The sequence below is a fragment of the Apium graveolens genome, chromosome 2 (assembly GCF_009905375.1).
Source record: "Apium graveolens cultivar Ventura chromosome 2, ASM990537v1, whole genome shotgun sequence".
Taxonomy (NCBI): Eukaryota; Viridiplantae; Streptophyta; class Magnoliopsida; order Apiales; family Apiaceae; genus Apium; species Apium graveolens.
This window is the reverse complement of record NC_133648.1, coordinates 150,830,498-150,847,267: the sequence shown is the minus strand read 5'-3', so window position 1 is coordinate 150,847,267 and position 16,770 is coordinate 150,830,498. Positions and strand designations below refer to the sequence as shown.

Here is a 16,770-nt window from a genome sequence, read left to right as displayed (position 1 = left end):
AATGAAATGTGCTACAATACTAAACTTATTGCTAAGTAAAGCTACTCCTTCAACAGATAGCCAAGATGGTCTTATCCGTTGAGGCTACAAACACTAGATTTCTACTTAAGTGTTTTGTTTAACTTATCATCAAACTAATACACATATTCCTAACAGAGTCACCGTATTTTAGTATTTTTCATAAATTTTCTAATATTAATCATATTTTTTTATTAATATGAGTTTAAAGATCAAGATGTAGAGTTCAAGAAAAATTTTCAAAAGTAGTCATTGATTTCTGTGTTTATTTTATTAAACATCTAAATATTCAATTTCTTAATTTAAAATAAAACAAAAAAATAGTAAATAAATGTCATGATTGAGTTTTTTACATATTTTTCTCATAATTCAACGAAAAATATCCCGAGACAAACCTCAAAATCGTTATTCTCTTTTATTATTATTTTATTGCAAAGACAATTAAAAATTGTAGGTCAGTCGTGATTCAGCATGTGTAAAACGCTAATAGATATCTTACATACAAAATACGAGGATATCTTATTTCTTCAACTTAAGTATTGTCTAGTTTAGCACTAACATAAATCTACTTCTACGACAGAAACCCCTGTATCCCTATGGCCTTCGGCCTATAGCTACCCGCTTTACGGTATTCGGCCCCTATACTTGCAGAAATCTTATTCTACGACAGAAACCCCTATATCCTCCCGCTCCGATCGAAGGTCGATAGCTACCCGCCTTACGGTATTCGGCCCCTCTGCTTACAAAAATCTTCTTCTACGACAGAAACCCCTATATCCTCCCGCTCCGATCCGTTTTCACGCATCTTGTTCATCACCTACTTGTCACCTGCTCCATCTTAGTCATTCCCAAAAGTATGGGAATCATGACATATGTCCCCACATATCATCCTCATTACCTAGCCTATGTATAGTCTTTAAACACATGTCAATACTTCCATAAAACCTGGGAAATGACTCACGAGGGGGATAAAACTTACAAAAAAGATTGAAGAAGCGGACGAAAAAATGGAACAAAAAAAAATCTTGTGATAATAGCTACAAACTGCTACCGTTAGTTAAGCAAGATTTTGTCGCACACCGTTATTCAAAGATAAAGCTACAAAGTATTATTACTATCTTTATTGCCAAACATTGTTAGTGCGCGTTTGACAAATTTTAAAATAAGTAACTTATAACTTAAACTAATTAAGTGTGTGATAAGTGATAAGTTGATAAATGCTTATAAGTTATACAAGTGTTTGGATAATTTAACTTATAAGTTAGAATTGTTTTTATTTAAATGAACTAAAATAAATAATTTATATATATAATTATCTTAATTCTTATATTTTAAGTTAGATTAACATTTAAAAAAATATATTCTAAAATTAAAATTGATAAAAAAATGAAAAATAAAATATAAGTTGAGAAAAAATACGTTGTTATTGACATTCAACTTATTAGCTTATAAGTTGTAGATTCAACTATAAATTGGGTCGACAAACAATTGTTACAAGCTGGCTTATAAGATTTGTCAAACACAGGGCACCTTTGACGGTACATAGTAACTTATTCTAGGTTTTACACTTACAAGATTATAGTAGAAAATGTATTTTTCTCAACGGGGGCTCTGCACCTTCAAAAATGCACTAGAATTGTAATGAGTCTTTTCCATGTCATTGTCCATCAATGAAAACACCTCCTTTGGTAAAAAGCATTCCCCTTTAGATGGATCCGATCCATAACGAAACACGGCTGCTTTGCAAGAACAATCCCTTAAACAAGCCTGCTTACAACTCTTGACATTAGTGTTACTAATGCTAGAGTTGAATGTGAAGTAAGTTACATCTGGGACATCATAAAGCTTCTGTTTTTTGGATGCAGAACAACTGAGAGGAGTAATTTCAGTACAACCAAGATCGGGATGCTTTTCTACGAGTTGTCGAAAGTATCTGGCTCCACTGCTGCTTGATCCAGGACAACTACATTGCCCCTTTGAGCAAATACTATATTTTCCACAAACCAGAGGGTAAGCACATTCGCCGTAGTATCCTGTAAGAAGATCTGCCACTATCTTCCATCCTGATTGCCATTCGTATACTCTTAAATGCCCGTCAGATTCTAGTTTCATGTATTGTGCTGACAAGGCCTGAGGAATGGGGATTGTTTCACTTGCCTCACTTGGCTCTGCTGAATGAATATACAAGGCTAAGCTTCCATTTAGAAGTTTAATGTAACTTGGTGTTTTGCTTGTCCCAGAACCAGAAACAGTTTTTTCATAATAGGCCTGAGGAGGATTCGATTCTATGTAAGCAAATACACCTTCATTATTTACAACAAGCGAGTATGAACCAGCTTCTGTCCAATTAGTTTTCGAAACACTTGCTGTTAGCCTCTTCCCTGCCACAAGTTTCTGTCCTGGAACCAAAGCATCCGTAGGATGATCAAATGATTGCCAAACCACCTCCTTGCGTTTATCGTAAAGTACCAGGTTTCCACTTTCAGTTAAGTTTAAGCCAACAACAGATTTTCCACCAGTATTAGTAGACCAAGCTACAGAACCATCAGCATCTCGTAAAACCAAATCACCATCCGAACTGAACTGCAAAGTTGCATTAATTTTAACAGGATGGTTCCTGTTAGCTGCCCAAACAACCTGCGGAAACCCAATATTGGGCTGAACAATTCCTGATCCACTGTTTGTTTGGACAATGAAGACGGCAAAAAGGTACGAGTCACATTTTCCATCACAGTAGAAGCCACATGCAAATTTCGGACCAAAGGCTCCTCTTAAAAGAGTAGCTCTTACTAGAGATCCATCCGTAAATCGTACCGAATGTGGAGCAGAAGGACTGTTAATCCAGGAAGTAGAAAGGTTTGCTGTGGGATAATCAAAAGGTTGTGCACTAACAAATTGCAGAGAATTAGCAAGAAAAAATGTATAGCAGTATAGAAAAAGTAGAACTGAGTTGATACTCATAATTAGTTGAACAGAATTAGAGATAAACTTGCTTGTATTATAAATTTGAAATAAGTGGAAGTCTATAATTTATAGAAAACCTTAATCTTGTCATGTTCTATTGCACACTAATATTGACCAGTCTACTTCTTGCAGAATATTTTTAAAATTAAGAGATAAGCACCAGGCTAGTAGCTGTTAGATTAATAAGATGACCAGTCTAGCAATGCGCACACGCTTGCTTGTCATATCCTGTTTCTTGTTAACCCATGTTTGACCTGTTGCATCCTGGATGATCACATAGTATGAGAGGCTTCTTGGCCAATGGTTTTAGAAAGGAATTTAATTTTTGGAAAAATACTATGAGAGAAGAAAATTAACTTAAAATCTCGCAATGGTCAAATACAGCAAATCTAAGTATCTTAACAATGTCAAACATCAATATATTTCAAAACAGAGACAAAAATGTATAGACTTCGGTGCATTCCCTCCAGGATCCAGCTGTGACAGATGATGGTGCTTCATGTTTGATAGCGAACACTAGGAGTGTTTCAAACAGACTTGTCAAATGTGCCCCTTGAGAAAGTTCATCTGGTTTGTACTGTTTGGCATCATCACCTCGTATTATTACTTTAAGACATCATATTCAGTAGGTTTATTTTGATAGTTTTGCACCTTTTTTTTGTCCATTTTCCTAAGACCATAAGCAATATCAAATTAACCAGTGGGTATTAATCAAATATCATTTTGTCCATTTTCAAAGGTCTGTAAGAGTTTAAAGTTGATAAGCTCTTAGCTTAATAATTTTCCAAACAAAAATGCAGAGTTGCAGTTATCTGTTTATGGACAATAGTGTTAAATCTACTTGCTTCCGCCTTGAACCCCACTACTCCAATTATCTATGGGCAAAAGTGTTAGATCAGCTTTTGCTTTAAATGTAGTAGGGCAAGACTTAATGAGCCGCAATAAATTTGTTCTAGCTGGCTTTCAGTCCGAGTTTGCTAGGTAAAAGAAACTAATGGTCACCTTTTAAGCCAGGCCGAAACATGGTCTGAGAAAGGGCAACACTATAATTGCATTTCACTTCAGTCTTGGTGCATTATCAGTTACATGTTACTACTACTTTAAAATGGATACCAATGGAAGTTATAGTTGATATACTACAGTCCATGTTTTCATTAAGCTTTTTAAGAATAAGAGCAGGGAATCTGTTCGCTGTTGAATTCTGAAATTAGCAGATACACATCCAGAAGAAACTGAAACAGACTTAAAAGTACAATTTACTATATATCTTAAGAACTTATTTTTCATGCAAAAGAAGGTATTAAACTTTGACACTGATATACAAAACAACGTTTACAGAATCCCACATGTAATCAGACGCTCAACGCCACATGTACGCAAACTTCTCTATAAAGCTTTTAGAGTCAAGGGTGCACCATATTGAGGATGAAGAGTTACGATGGTGTAAGGAGCATGTGTATAGGATGCTGAAAGCACAAAACAAAAGCGTTGCAGTATCATCGCTATTGCCAATTTAGACTCCAGCATTGCAAAATTTTGTCCAATGCAAACCCGAGGTCCCATGCTGAAAGGAAAAAATACCGCTTTTCCTTTTGTTGCCTTCAACACGCCTTCGGAAAATCTCTCTGGTTTGAATTCCTTGGCATCATCACCCCAAATCTCTTTGTCATGATGCATTAGGATGACCGGCAGATGTAGTAATATACCCCCAGGAAGGAATGTATCTCCTAATTTCGTATCTTTAGAAATAGATCGCCCAAGTACAACTCCTGCCGGGTATAATCTTAGAGTTTCAAGCAAAATCATGTTAAGCTGCAAAATCAAACATTACAACAAGTTATTTGCAATACATATTATTAAGGCTCTTATCTAGGAAGTTTGAGGATGTTAAGCTACATACAGGTTTGGACAAGCTCATAACATAATACTAAACCAACATTTCAACCTTCAGATTTTTAATAAGTGCGTAACAAGAACTTACAACTTTGAGGTGATTTAACCCATCAACATCTGGTGTATTCTTCCCAAAGGTCTGCAGAACCTCTTCTCTGGCACGCTCTTGCCAATCCGTATGCTGACTCAGTAAAATCATTGTCCAAACAAGTAGAGTTGAGGTTGTCTCTTGTCCAGCCAAGTAGAAGAGCTTGCACTCTTCAATTATGTCATCTACACTCATTCCAAATTTCATATTTTTATTTGCTTTAATTTCTTCAGAATTTGATTGCAAAAGTATACCCAACAAATCGTCCTGAATACATTCTCCTGCTTCCATTGCCTTCAAACGCTTGTTAATGATACTCCTCAGTGCATTTCTCACCTCATTATTGATCTCCTTAATCCTTTTATTTCTTTTTGTTGGCAAAAATCTGCAGTTAATAAATATGAGCAAACAAGCAAGAAACGGGGGTCACTAAAATAGACTAGTTGCGTGCTGAAAGAAATATAAAATCAACATAAAAATTTAAGAAAATAACCTCATTCCAGGTAGGTACACTGACTGTGAAAGTGGCATCACGAGCTCCGATTGTTCTTTCTGGAGTTCAAATATCTTTGATCCTTCGGTATAGCTACTGCCAAACGCTGTACGCGAAATGACATCACTAGTATACGTTTCAATATAAGGCCACACATCTACTTCACATTGACCTTTGGCATAAACCATTTCCTCCCATTTCTTCATGATGTCATTGCAACTTAAGTAAAAGGCTGGCAGCATATTCTGTTCGTGCATAAATATCAGAAATAATATCAAACAGTTTAGTACCACGTTGAGATTATGATAGATACGCTTCTCAGGTTACACCTAATGTACTTCTCTTGATAAACTTAAGTATCACAAAAGAGACTATATCCCCTACTGCCTACTAATAATTACATATTCAAGTTATTTTCGTAATGATACAAGCAGTTACTGGTGCTAATGACTGTGCGAGGATGTATTAGGGCAGGATTAGAAGCCCCTGTGCTGAAACCGACTTATGTATTAGAAATCCAGTAACCAGCCCCTGTACTGAAACTGAGTTATGCACCAGAAATCCAGTAACAGAAAAGGTACATATGCGCAATGATCTAGTACCAGTTATATAATCTTTTTGTAATAAGAAAAAAACAGGAAAGGAAATTTGCAATATAACTAAAATAACAGGCTGGTGGTATATTCAAATTGTTTAGGTTCCTGCGACAGTGAAAAAGAGGCCTCAAGTAACAACGTTGTAACTGTAGAGTACAATCTAATAATGTTTTCTGATATGTGAAGAACAAGCATTGCCAACTAATAATTAAACTTATACTAATTGATCACTAATCTCTTACCTAGAAAAAAGATGTATCTACTTCAAATAGTATGCAAAGTATACATATTCAAGCGTAGAAATGCCTCGCATTCCAAACACTAACAGTATTTAGCTTAACAAATTCAGCAAACAAAATATTTAGATAATTACTTGATGACTAAAAAAATATATATTAATTTAGAAAATTAATTTTAGGAGATGACCTTTAACTTCTCAACATGGAAAGCAGGATTAATGATTTTGCGGTGCTTGGTCCATCTATCACCCTCTGCATCTATAAGTCCAGTGACTAGCAATGCTGATAAAGGATTGCCTCCCCTCGGCTTCTGGAAGTTGTTAAACTTATTCAGTACCTCTTTTATTTGATCAGGTTCTGAGATGTACACCAGTGGTTTTGGTCCAAGCCATAAAAATGCCTTTTTGCCTGCAGTAAATTTAAAATCGTTACACCTAAACATTGGCCAAAACAGGGGAAGCTCTCTTATCTTGTTGCTTGAAAACAATCAGAATTAAATACAAATCTCAAGTTTTTTTTATCAAAGTTTGGTTGATCACTTGTGTTTACATGAAAGGATTGCTATGTTTTATTTGCCTGCATCTTAATATCTCTGTTGAATTGATTTTCTTATGTACATCTCAGAGCTTCTACTAACTAAAATCCAAAAATTAGTCATCATTATCTTTCGCCCCCATTATTTTAAGAATCATGATTCCATCAACATATGTAGCAACTATATACATGTACCTTGATTATGTATTACACCGATTTCAACGCTTGTTATCGCCATTAGTTCATGCAGCCGTACAAGAGTTACATACAAATCGTGAGAACTTGTGATTTTCGTAACGATTTTACAAAATTAAAAATTTTTTGTTTCAACAAAATTATCAATTTATTAAATTCGAAATTTTAACTTTTCAAAAAATGACCAGTTATAACTAAAAAATCAAAAAGTTATCACCGGAACCGGACCCAATATTTATATAAAATTTCTAAATTCAAACCATTTTCTTAAAATAAATGAAATGGTTACAACATGTAGAAATTAAGAGGGCACGTACCATGTTTATGAGTAGCAGTATACACAGTGGGGGCACCGCGATACAAAAAATCATCAGAGAGAGCTATAGAGCTGGTTTTGGCTCTAAGTTTAGCAGCAGCAAGATCTTTCAAATCACCATACAAAAGCCTGTATGGGTTGCCTTTGAAACCCTGTTTTCTCAGAATCTTTTCCAGCTTTTTAGGCCTTATCCATACCCAGTTTAATGTACTGCACCCTATAAAAACAAACACCAAAACACAGAATGTTGCAATGACCTTGTGCATTTCAAGCTCCATGATGATCTAAAGAAGAAAGAGGAGAATAGTTTCTTAGTTGAGTATGAAATAAAGAGAGAGGTACACATGTATTTATGCACTCTTGACATGTATGTATATATGGTAATATTAGACGTCCGGATGCTGCTGACCTTTATTATTTAGTTGTTGGATGAGCAACTGATGATATTTAATAACTCCATGGGCATGTGGGACCTATTTTATTTAATTTTGCTCCTTTTTTATAAGAAGTTGTTTTAATTGGAAATTGAGGGGTTTTTACAAATTATTGTCATAGATAGTATTTTAATACATAAGTTTTGATCATGGTTGTAAAAATCGGTAATTGGCACTAATCGATTTGGGTACCGATGAGGGATTAATTGGCAAATCGGGGATAAATCGGAGGGATTAATCGGAACAAAAATAGGATATATTTAATTATTTTAATAATATTTAATATATTTACTTTATTTATTATGAAATATATAATTCAAAAATAATTTATAAATATTAATCGGATTTCAAAAAATAGATCGGCCAAATATTTTTTAAGAATTAATCGGGGATTTTTTAAAAAATCGGGGATTTTTAGAACCGTGGTTTTGATAATTATATTTTCAATTACCCACTTAAAACATATTAAAATATGTATAAAAGTCAAACTATTAGAGTAAAATTTAACGACAAGACTTAGAATTTAGTTTTGGATGATAATTTCTTTTAAACCATAATAAAAAATCATGTTTATACTAGACTTAAATGGGTATTATATTTTTGGAAATATTTTACAAAAATACGGCCTAATCAAAATTAACTAGATATAGATTTTTTTTCAATTTGTATTCGAGATTAAATCTAGTTGCATAAATCAAATTGCAGAAAAGTCGTATTTTAAAAAAAACAAAAAAATGTGTTTTTGCAAATAAAATTAAGAAAAAAATTATTTTTCGGAATTTTTTAAAAAGTTATACTAGCATTTTTGCAAAGCTCTTTTTGAACTTACACATTTTTCATAAAAGTTCCAAATTTTATTATTAGTTTCGAAGCACATGTTATCACTGGTTAAATTGCTGTTAATATTTATTAATATACATTTAAGAAACCTTAAGTTTGACTGATAATTAATTTTTAAGAAGTAATTCTTTCAAATGACTTTAATTAGCTCAGCCTAGACACCAGAGAGAACCGTGAATGGATAAGAATATTATCTAACACGTCAAGTTACTAAGTTAGTACTAAAAAACTGGAAAACTAAATTTAAAGGGTTCATGGAACAAGCGAAACATTGTCTAACTTGATATAGATTCTATTAATAAGAATAATTAAGACATTTTCACATCAATATATTATTTTGAAGTTTCTTTCACGGTTTGATATCTGTTATCTGATATTTGCTGGCACCAACCTAGAATTATCTATATTATGTCAAAGTATTTAATTATGTCACGGTCGACGCTGATAATATAGGTGACACAGTTATATAACTAAAACCCATATATTTGTCATTTGGTGTTTATTGAGCAGCTAGTTCGGTGGCGGGAATTTTTCTAAAAATAAATAAATAAATGTCTTCCTCAGTTTTATACAGTGGGATTCTCGAATCATTTAAAAAAAGTTATTGATTATTTTGTGGGTCAAGAAACACTTGATACAGATATTTTGATAAATTTTCTTAGAATATCTCTGACGGATAACAAAACATGTTAGCTAAAAATGAAAAAATTATTATAAATATAGTATAAATACACTAAGAGAGAAGAATAGAAAGAAATAAGAAAAGAGATTATACTATTTCTAAGTGAGTTTATAAGCTCCATTTAGATGGTTATTTATAGGTGTAGGATATACAAGATACATGAACTTGATACATGAATTTGATACATGAACTTGAGAAGTTAACAGACTCGTATTTATAAAAAGATTAAAAGATTAAACCTATAATGTTCTAGGATCATCCATTCACAACATCTAGAAAGTTCTAGGGACATCCATTCACAACACTCCCCCTTGGATGTCCATTTTTCGATAATCGTGCCTCGTTAAAACCTTTCTAGGAAAAAACCCATTGGGAAAAAAAATCCTAGTAAAGGAAAAAAGAGTACATCGATTATGAAAATTTAGTTCAAGTCCTTAAGTCGACGCATGCCAATCTTATGTACCAACTTCTCAAAAATTGATGGAGGTAGCGAATTCGTGAATAGATCCGCAAGGTTGTCACTTGAACGAATCTGTTGAACTTCAATTTCTCCATTCACTTGAAGATCACGTGTGGAGAAAAACTTGGGGGATATATGTTTAGTATTATCTCCTTTGATATATCTTTTCTTTAACTGCTCGATGCATGCTGTATTGTCTTCGAACATTATTGTCGAAACTTTCCTGTCATGATGCATGCCACATGACTCCCTAATATGCTGACATATTGATCTCAACCAAACACATTCTCGACTAGTTTCATGGATTGCAAGAATTTCTGCATAATTAGAAGAGGTAGCAACTAAATATTGTTTCACTGATCGCCATGAGATGGACGTATCTCCATAAATGAACAAATAACCTGTTTGTGATCGAGTTTTATCGGGATCAGATAAATATCCTGCATCTGCATAACCAGTTAGCACTGCTTTGGATAAAATAATCCCATATCAGTTATGCCTCGAAGGTATCAAAAAATATGTTTAACTTCATACCAATTCCTCCAAGTTGGAGCGCAACTATGTCTTGCTAATAGATTTACAGAAAATGCAATGTCTGGTCGTGTATTATTAGCAAGATACATAAGTGCACCGATAACACTAAGGTAAGGTACTTCAGGACCGAGTGCCTCTTCATTTTTCTCCTTTGGCCGGAACACATCCTTTTTCTTATCAAGTGATCGAATGTAACGCCCCCAAATCTGGGGTCAGGAATCTGGGTCGTCACGCAATCCTTCAATCATGTGTAACCTGCATTAACTCAATAATCCAATAATTTCATATCACAGACCCCCAATCTCACACACTCACAAGTTATAACCTTAGAAACGACGTACAACAAGTATCATCTGTTATTAAAACTCAAATGTACTTTACAGGATCTCAAACAATTATTCATAACCTCTACATGAAGTTAAAATAATTACGACTGATATCTTATACCTATCTGATATTATGGCCCACCTGAGACAAAACTTCCAGGGATCCTCATGATTGCAAGCGACTAAGTCCCACACCGGCATACTGTTATCTGTTGTGTTGTGACATTTAGAAGAAAGCAAGAGTAAGCAATAATGCTCAGCCATAATAATGTACAGTGTGAAATGACTGTATGATAAACTCAAGTATAATACCATATATGATAAATATGTTTTATTCAAAATAGTTTTCCTTGGTGATACACGCCTTCTTTCGAAAACAATTCTTTAGGGGATTTATTATCCTGCGAATACCTTAATGGTAAACCCAGCACCTAGGCTTGGGTTACGGTATTATATCACAATTCCAATTGGAAGAATAGGACATTCACTGGAGCTACCGCATACGATGATCAATCGTACTACGGACAATCAGTAACCTTTTCTACTAGTAGAATGACGACACCTTCGTATTTCTGTTATCACCCTTGCCGCATATGGATTATGTGTCCTCATTTCGGGTATACACACACTTCGCAGGTCCTTAGGTACATATAATACCGTCTCCTACGGTATCGGTAGTCTACCCAATACACAAAGTACTTAGATCTCTACCCCTCCTTTGTCCTATAGGAAATCCTATCATATATTTGGAATCATAGAACTACATCGAAGTTTCCCAAGCGTTTTGCTCGTTGATAGTAACAGTTCGTCTCATATATATATATATATATATATATGTACTTTCGAGAATTTTCAGGGGAAGTACTAGGATAATGTGAGTTGACCATTGTCAACAGATAGAGTTGTAAACGAACCGAACTCGGACGAACTCGGACAAAATCTTAACGAACCGAATACTATTCGATAAGCTTATCGGACACAATTTCTTGTCTGAACTCAAGTTCGGTAATATTCGAACCGAGCACGAACTGTTCGTGAACATATCGAACCGAACCGAACACGAACGAACACGAACTGTTCTCGAACATCATTTGTAGTTTTTTTTAAAAAAAAATAATTTTAAATATTATTTTAAGTAAAAAATTATATCAAACTATTAATTATATATTTTTTATAAATAAAATATTTAATTGAAATAATTATAAAATATATTTAATATATATTATTAATAATATATATATTATTTATACATATAATATTATAAATATACTATTTTTTTCGAACCGAACTCGAGCTTAATGAACGAACCGAAGTCGAACCGAACATGAACTGAACTCGAGTCGAACACCTTAAAAGTTCGGTTCGGTTCGTTAAGATTATCAGACAAGAAATTTTGTTCGAACTCGAGTTCGATAAGTTTATCGAACATCGAACGAGCTTATCGAGCTAAACTTATCGAGCTCGAACTCGAACGAACCGGACGAGTTTAACGAACAGCTCGGTTCGTTTACAGCTCTATCAACAGATAAATAAATGAGGGGGGGTTTCTTTTGAAACTATATTCAAAATATTTAAAATATGTCGAGATAATATTCTTCGGCGATCTTGAATTATTCGAATGATTTTCTGAAATTCAGAAAGTATTTTAAATCAGGTTTTATGATTTTTAAATCATATTAAATAATTTAATAAATAATTATTAATTAAATAATAATCCTTAAATAATTAAACCTCGAATAATTATACTTTAAAGAATATTTGAAATAATATTTCTCAACTAATTTATGTTTAGATAATTAAAGTAATCTTTAATAATTAATCGAGTTAGAAATAAATAATCATTGGAGAATAATTCTCCTATATTAAATGAATAAATGAAATATAGTTGAAGGAATACGATCTTTGGAAATCGTTTTAAATATATTCGAGGTATTTAATACTTCACAAGTGGACACCGAGTCCCTTGGGATAAAACAAGTACGGACTTTAATCGTCCAAAACATCTCCGAAATGATTCCCGCGTTTTCGTTTAAAAACTCTGACCGACTCTCGGTCTTATAATATGTACACCACATTACTCGCTAACGTTAACATTCTCAAATATAACTCCTCCAGAATACTTCCGGGTTTTTATAAGCTTATACCGACCGACTCTTGGTCTAAATATAATATTTCGAACTCGGTATGAACATATACCAAAAATTATCAACAATTGAGTAATATAATATATCTCAAACTTCGTAAAACAGTTTAAAGCAATCTAATGCATATATCATATTTTTGTAAAACATTCACAACACAACAGTTTTTAAAAGGTGGGGTTTGAAAACTTGCTTGGAGTCCAAGATACGTTTTCTAACTTGCTCTCGTTCCAGATTTTCTAATCAACAAATATCATAATCTTAATCAGTGTTTCTAATCCCATCACCCACTTATATTTCTAATAAGTTCAATACTACATAATTTTTAATATTCGACTGACTCGAAATAAGCATCGATCCTTGGTCGAAACGGACGGTCAAAGTGGTATTCTAGAGTTGACTTTACCGAATGTTATTATTACGTGACTCACACTCTAACATTTTTAATAAATCATAAAATTAATATTTTAATACGAAACCACCTCGAGGAGCTTCTTGAGTTCTTGTAATATTTATCATAAATGTTTCATTTTGATAAAATGAATTTTATTAGGTAAAAAGTATTTCAAAAGTTTGGTCAACTACGGAGTTTTACTATTCAAACCGCTTTCACTAAAATGTTGATATCTCTCAAACCGTTAACTCAATTGACGCACCATTTTCACGTGCGCGATCTACAAACAATTTAGAACACATCATTTGAAAAAAAAATCTGGTAACAGGGATGAAAATCCCGAAGTAGCAGTTTCTATCAGGGGTTGTTTTTCATGTTCGTATTCCGCGCGACCTCGGCTCCGACATTTTTATAAACTTGAAAATTCAACATTTTTACTTGAAATTTTTATGGAAGTTAATAAAATCTATTTTTTATTTTCTGTAAAAATTTAATGATTTTTAAATATTTTTAAGTCGATCAGTTATATTTACAAAGTTCATAATTTGTAACAGTTTTATCTCGTAAATCACTTTTACTAAAACGGTCATAACTTTTGATCCGTAAATTAAAATCAAGCGATTCAAGTGCCTAAACGATCCTCATAACATTGTATATCATAATCAAGTCTCACTTTTTAAGAAACTACAGTTTATATATTCGGTAACCTCTGCAGAAACATAAGTTGAGTTTTGGTTCATTTTAACGAGGTTACGATTACGATCCGAGTTTCGTTTAAGTCTTAAATCATTATACCACCATCAACAATCATCAAATCATCATCTCAAAACTAACTCCTCTCAAGAACATCATTTTCTTGAGGCAACAATCATCAACCTTAAAACTAATTAACTAAATATCAAGATAATATCGAATCAATCATCAAAACCATACTTATATCCAAGATCCTTACTTTTCTTGAAACTTAAAACTTAAACAAAGTTTGGATGAAGGTTTATACCTTTCTTGATAACTTGGGAGGTCCTCTTCTTTATTTTTGAACCTCGGGAGGGATTGGTTATGCTTAAGGATCCTAAATCATGCCATGAAAATCAAGAAAATAATAAGAGATTTTCGGAGTTACTATTTACCACCAATTTTGAGCAAGGATTTGACTATGCTATAATAATTCAATAACCATGAAATTTTTAAAGTACCTTATAAATGGTATGAGGAAGCTTTGGTTAAGATTTGGTGATTTTTAAATGAGTAGATCATGCGATATGAATTTTTCTTTACATGGTGTTCTTGGAAATCAGCATTGAGTTTTTGGGGAGAGAGAGAGTTTGTTGCTTCTTGATTGCTTCTCTTGAAAGATTGTGTTGTATAATTATATATCTTTTAGTATATAACCTAGGAGTAGAAAAAATTTGCATATCTTAGGGCATATCTTGCTAGCTTCCTAGGTTTTACAAGCTAACTATCTAGTTTTAGGTTTTAGCTTTACTATTCCTAGCTTTAGGTCATCATGCTTCCTAGTTTAGGTTATTATTTGGTAACCTAGACATGGTTAGTTTCTTAACATGGTTAGTTATTTTAGTTAGTTTTGTTCGATACGTCTATTTATTCGGTTACACATTTTCTTGGTCGCTTATTCATTTTCATAATAATTTCTCGTAAACGGTTCGCGGTGTAAATTCTTTCGTATACATTCTTTATGTTTTGAAGTATCGTTCTTGGATATAAATTAGTAGGATTTTAAATTTGTAATTATATTGTGATTCCCGTAATCCTTGATGGTTCGTAGATACGGTCATTTTTCAAAGTTCGTTTTTTTCGAAAACTAATAGCGTTTACATACACTCATTTGGTACGTATAATCACAATATCAACTCGGAATCTTAAATTAAAAACTCGTATATGGTATGGTCGCAATTTTTTTTATTAAACCACAACATTACTATTCATAAAGGTCTTTTACCGATGTCAAAAATTTGGGTTCTTACATCGAACAACCATGGGGGAACTGAATGGATGTGATTTATCCATGTAAAATCGTTTAAGTAATTTTTCAGTGTATGTTGATTGGTGAACAAAAATTACATCTCTCAAATGTGAAATTTGAAGTCCAAAGATAAAATTTTGTTTTCCCAGATCTTTTATTTCAAATTCTGCTGTAATATAATTAACTGTTTTCTGGAGCTCTTCAGGAGTACCAATTATATTTAAATGATCAACATACACAGCAACTATAGCGAATGAAGACTCAGTCTTCTTTATAAATACACATGGACAACTGGGATCATTTATATATCGTTCTCTTAACAAATACTCGCTTATCCTTTGGTACCACATTCGACCAAACTGTTGTAATCCATATATTGACCTTTGCAACTTGATCGAGTAAAGGTCGCGAGAATGTGGTCAAGATGCTTCTGGTATTCGGAATCCTTCAGGGATCCTCATATATACATCTTTTTCAAGAGAACCATACAAATATATTGTCACAACATCCATCAGACACATTTCTAATTTTTCAATCACTGAAAGGCTGATAAGATAACGAAAAGTCGTTCCATCCATTACAGGAGAATATGTTTCCTCATAATCAATGTCTGGTTTTTGCGAAAAACCTTGAGCAACTAGACGTTCATTATATCTTACAATTTCATTTTTATCATTTCTCTTTCACACAAATACCCATTTGAAACCAACAGGTTTTTTCCCTTCAGGGGTTCGGACTACAGGTCCAAACACTTTATGTTTATTAAGTGAGCTCAATTCATTTTCAATTGCTTCTTTTCACTTCAGCCAATCATTTCTACGTCGACATTCATCGAAAGATTTTGGTTCAAGATCCTCATTTTCTGTCATTATATCGAGCGCTACATTATATGCAAAATATTCGTCGACGGTAGTTGTGATGGCCTCAACCCCGAGGTCAGGAGTTGACGTCATCAATAACAACAATAACAACTTAATATAATCCAACTCAACATTATTATATAAACACAACCCCTTTTTCCAAGATCTTTTCCAGGTTTAAGTATGACTTAGGTTACAATCCTCACAATACTATCTTTGTATAGCAACTCAACAGACCCGCTTGGGTCCAGCACAACCACCTCAAAGGAGCTGACACGGAAGGAACTTGAACTCTGCCCTGACCACCACGGAAAGATCCCCTAGGCATCTGCAATACATATGTAAAATATTTTGCAAGGGTGAGCAATAGATTGCTTAGCAGCACCACTATATAAATAATAATCAAAAATAGTTTATGATAAACAATTATAGGAACAAAAATCATAACTTGCTAGAAAAAAAGTAAAACATGTGCGAACTGGATATCAAAACTAGCATGCTCTGTAAAACCAAATCATTAGTTGTGTGCTGTGCATAAATATCAATTTCAATTTTAGCATGCTTCTTTTATTTTAAACTCTTCCGTCCCATCGCAGGACCCATAAAACCATTTGTCCCGTTACGGGGACCCAAAATCATTTGTTCCGTTACGGGAACCAGAAAACTTATCCCATCACAGTATCTATAAAACTTGTCCCATCACAGGACCTAGAAAACTTGTCCCATCACAGGACCTATAAAATTTGTCCCTCTCCGGGAACCTCAAATCACTTGCTCAG

The 16,770-nt window shown here is 33.5% G+C and overlaps 2 protein-coding genes across 2 annotated transcripts; both read right to left on the bottom strand.

The window, feature by feature from the left end:
* Nucleotides 1-1,499: 1,499 nt before the first annotated feature.
* On the bottom strand, nucleotides 1,500-3,027 carry LOC141707922 (EP1-like glycoprotein 4). The gene has a single exon (XM_074511366.1). The coding sequence runs from the start codon at nucleotides 2,977-2,979 to the stop codon at nucleotides 1,618-1,620; it is 1,362 nt and encodes a 453-aa protein (XP_074367467.1). The 5' UTR covers nucleotides 2,980-3,027; the 3' UTR covers nucleotides 1,500-1,617.
* A 1,196-nt stretch (nucleotides 3,028-4,223) lies between these two features.
* Nucleotides 4,224-7,730, bottom strand: LOC141707923 (cytochrome P450 CYP72A219-like). Its single transcript, XM_074511368.1, has 5 exons — nucleotides 7,338-7,730; nucleotides 6,479-6,699; nucleotides 5,457-5,701; nucleotides 4,964-5,348; nucleotides 4,224-4,794 (listed from the first exon to the last, which is right to left on the bottom strand). The coding sequence occupies exons 1-5, from the start codon at nucleotides 7,612-7,614 to the stop codon at nucleotides 4,369-4,371; spliced, it is 1,554 nt and encodes a 517-aa protein (XP_074367469.1). The 5' UTR covers nucleotides 7,615-7,730; the 3' UTR covers nucleotides 4,224-4,368.
* Between the last annotated feature and the right edge of the window lie 9,040 nt (nucleotides 7,731-16,770).

Excerpts from the sequence above, each read along its gene's own strand:
- LOC141707922 (XM_074511366.1), bottom strand. The coding sequence starts at position 2,979 with ATGAGTATCAACTCAGTTCTACTTTTTCTATACTGCTATACATTTTTT.
- LOC141707923 (XM_074511368.1), bottom strand. The coding sequence starts at position 7,614 with ATGGAGCTTGAAATGCACAAGGTCATTGCAACATTCTGTGTTTTGGTG. Across the intron at positions 6,700-7,337 it reads TACTGCTACTCATAAACATG|GCAAAAAGGCATTTTTATGG; the intron begins GTACGTGCCCTC and ends AATTTACTGCAG. Across the intron at positions 4,795-4,963 it reads GGTTAAATCACCTCAAAGTT|CTTAACATGATTTTGCTTGA; the intron begins GTAAGTTCTTGT and ends TTGATTTTGCAG.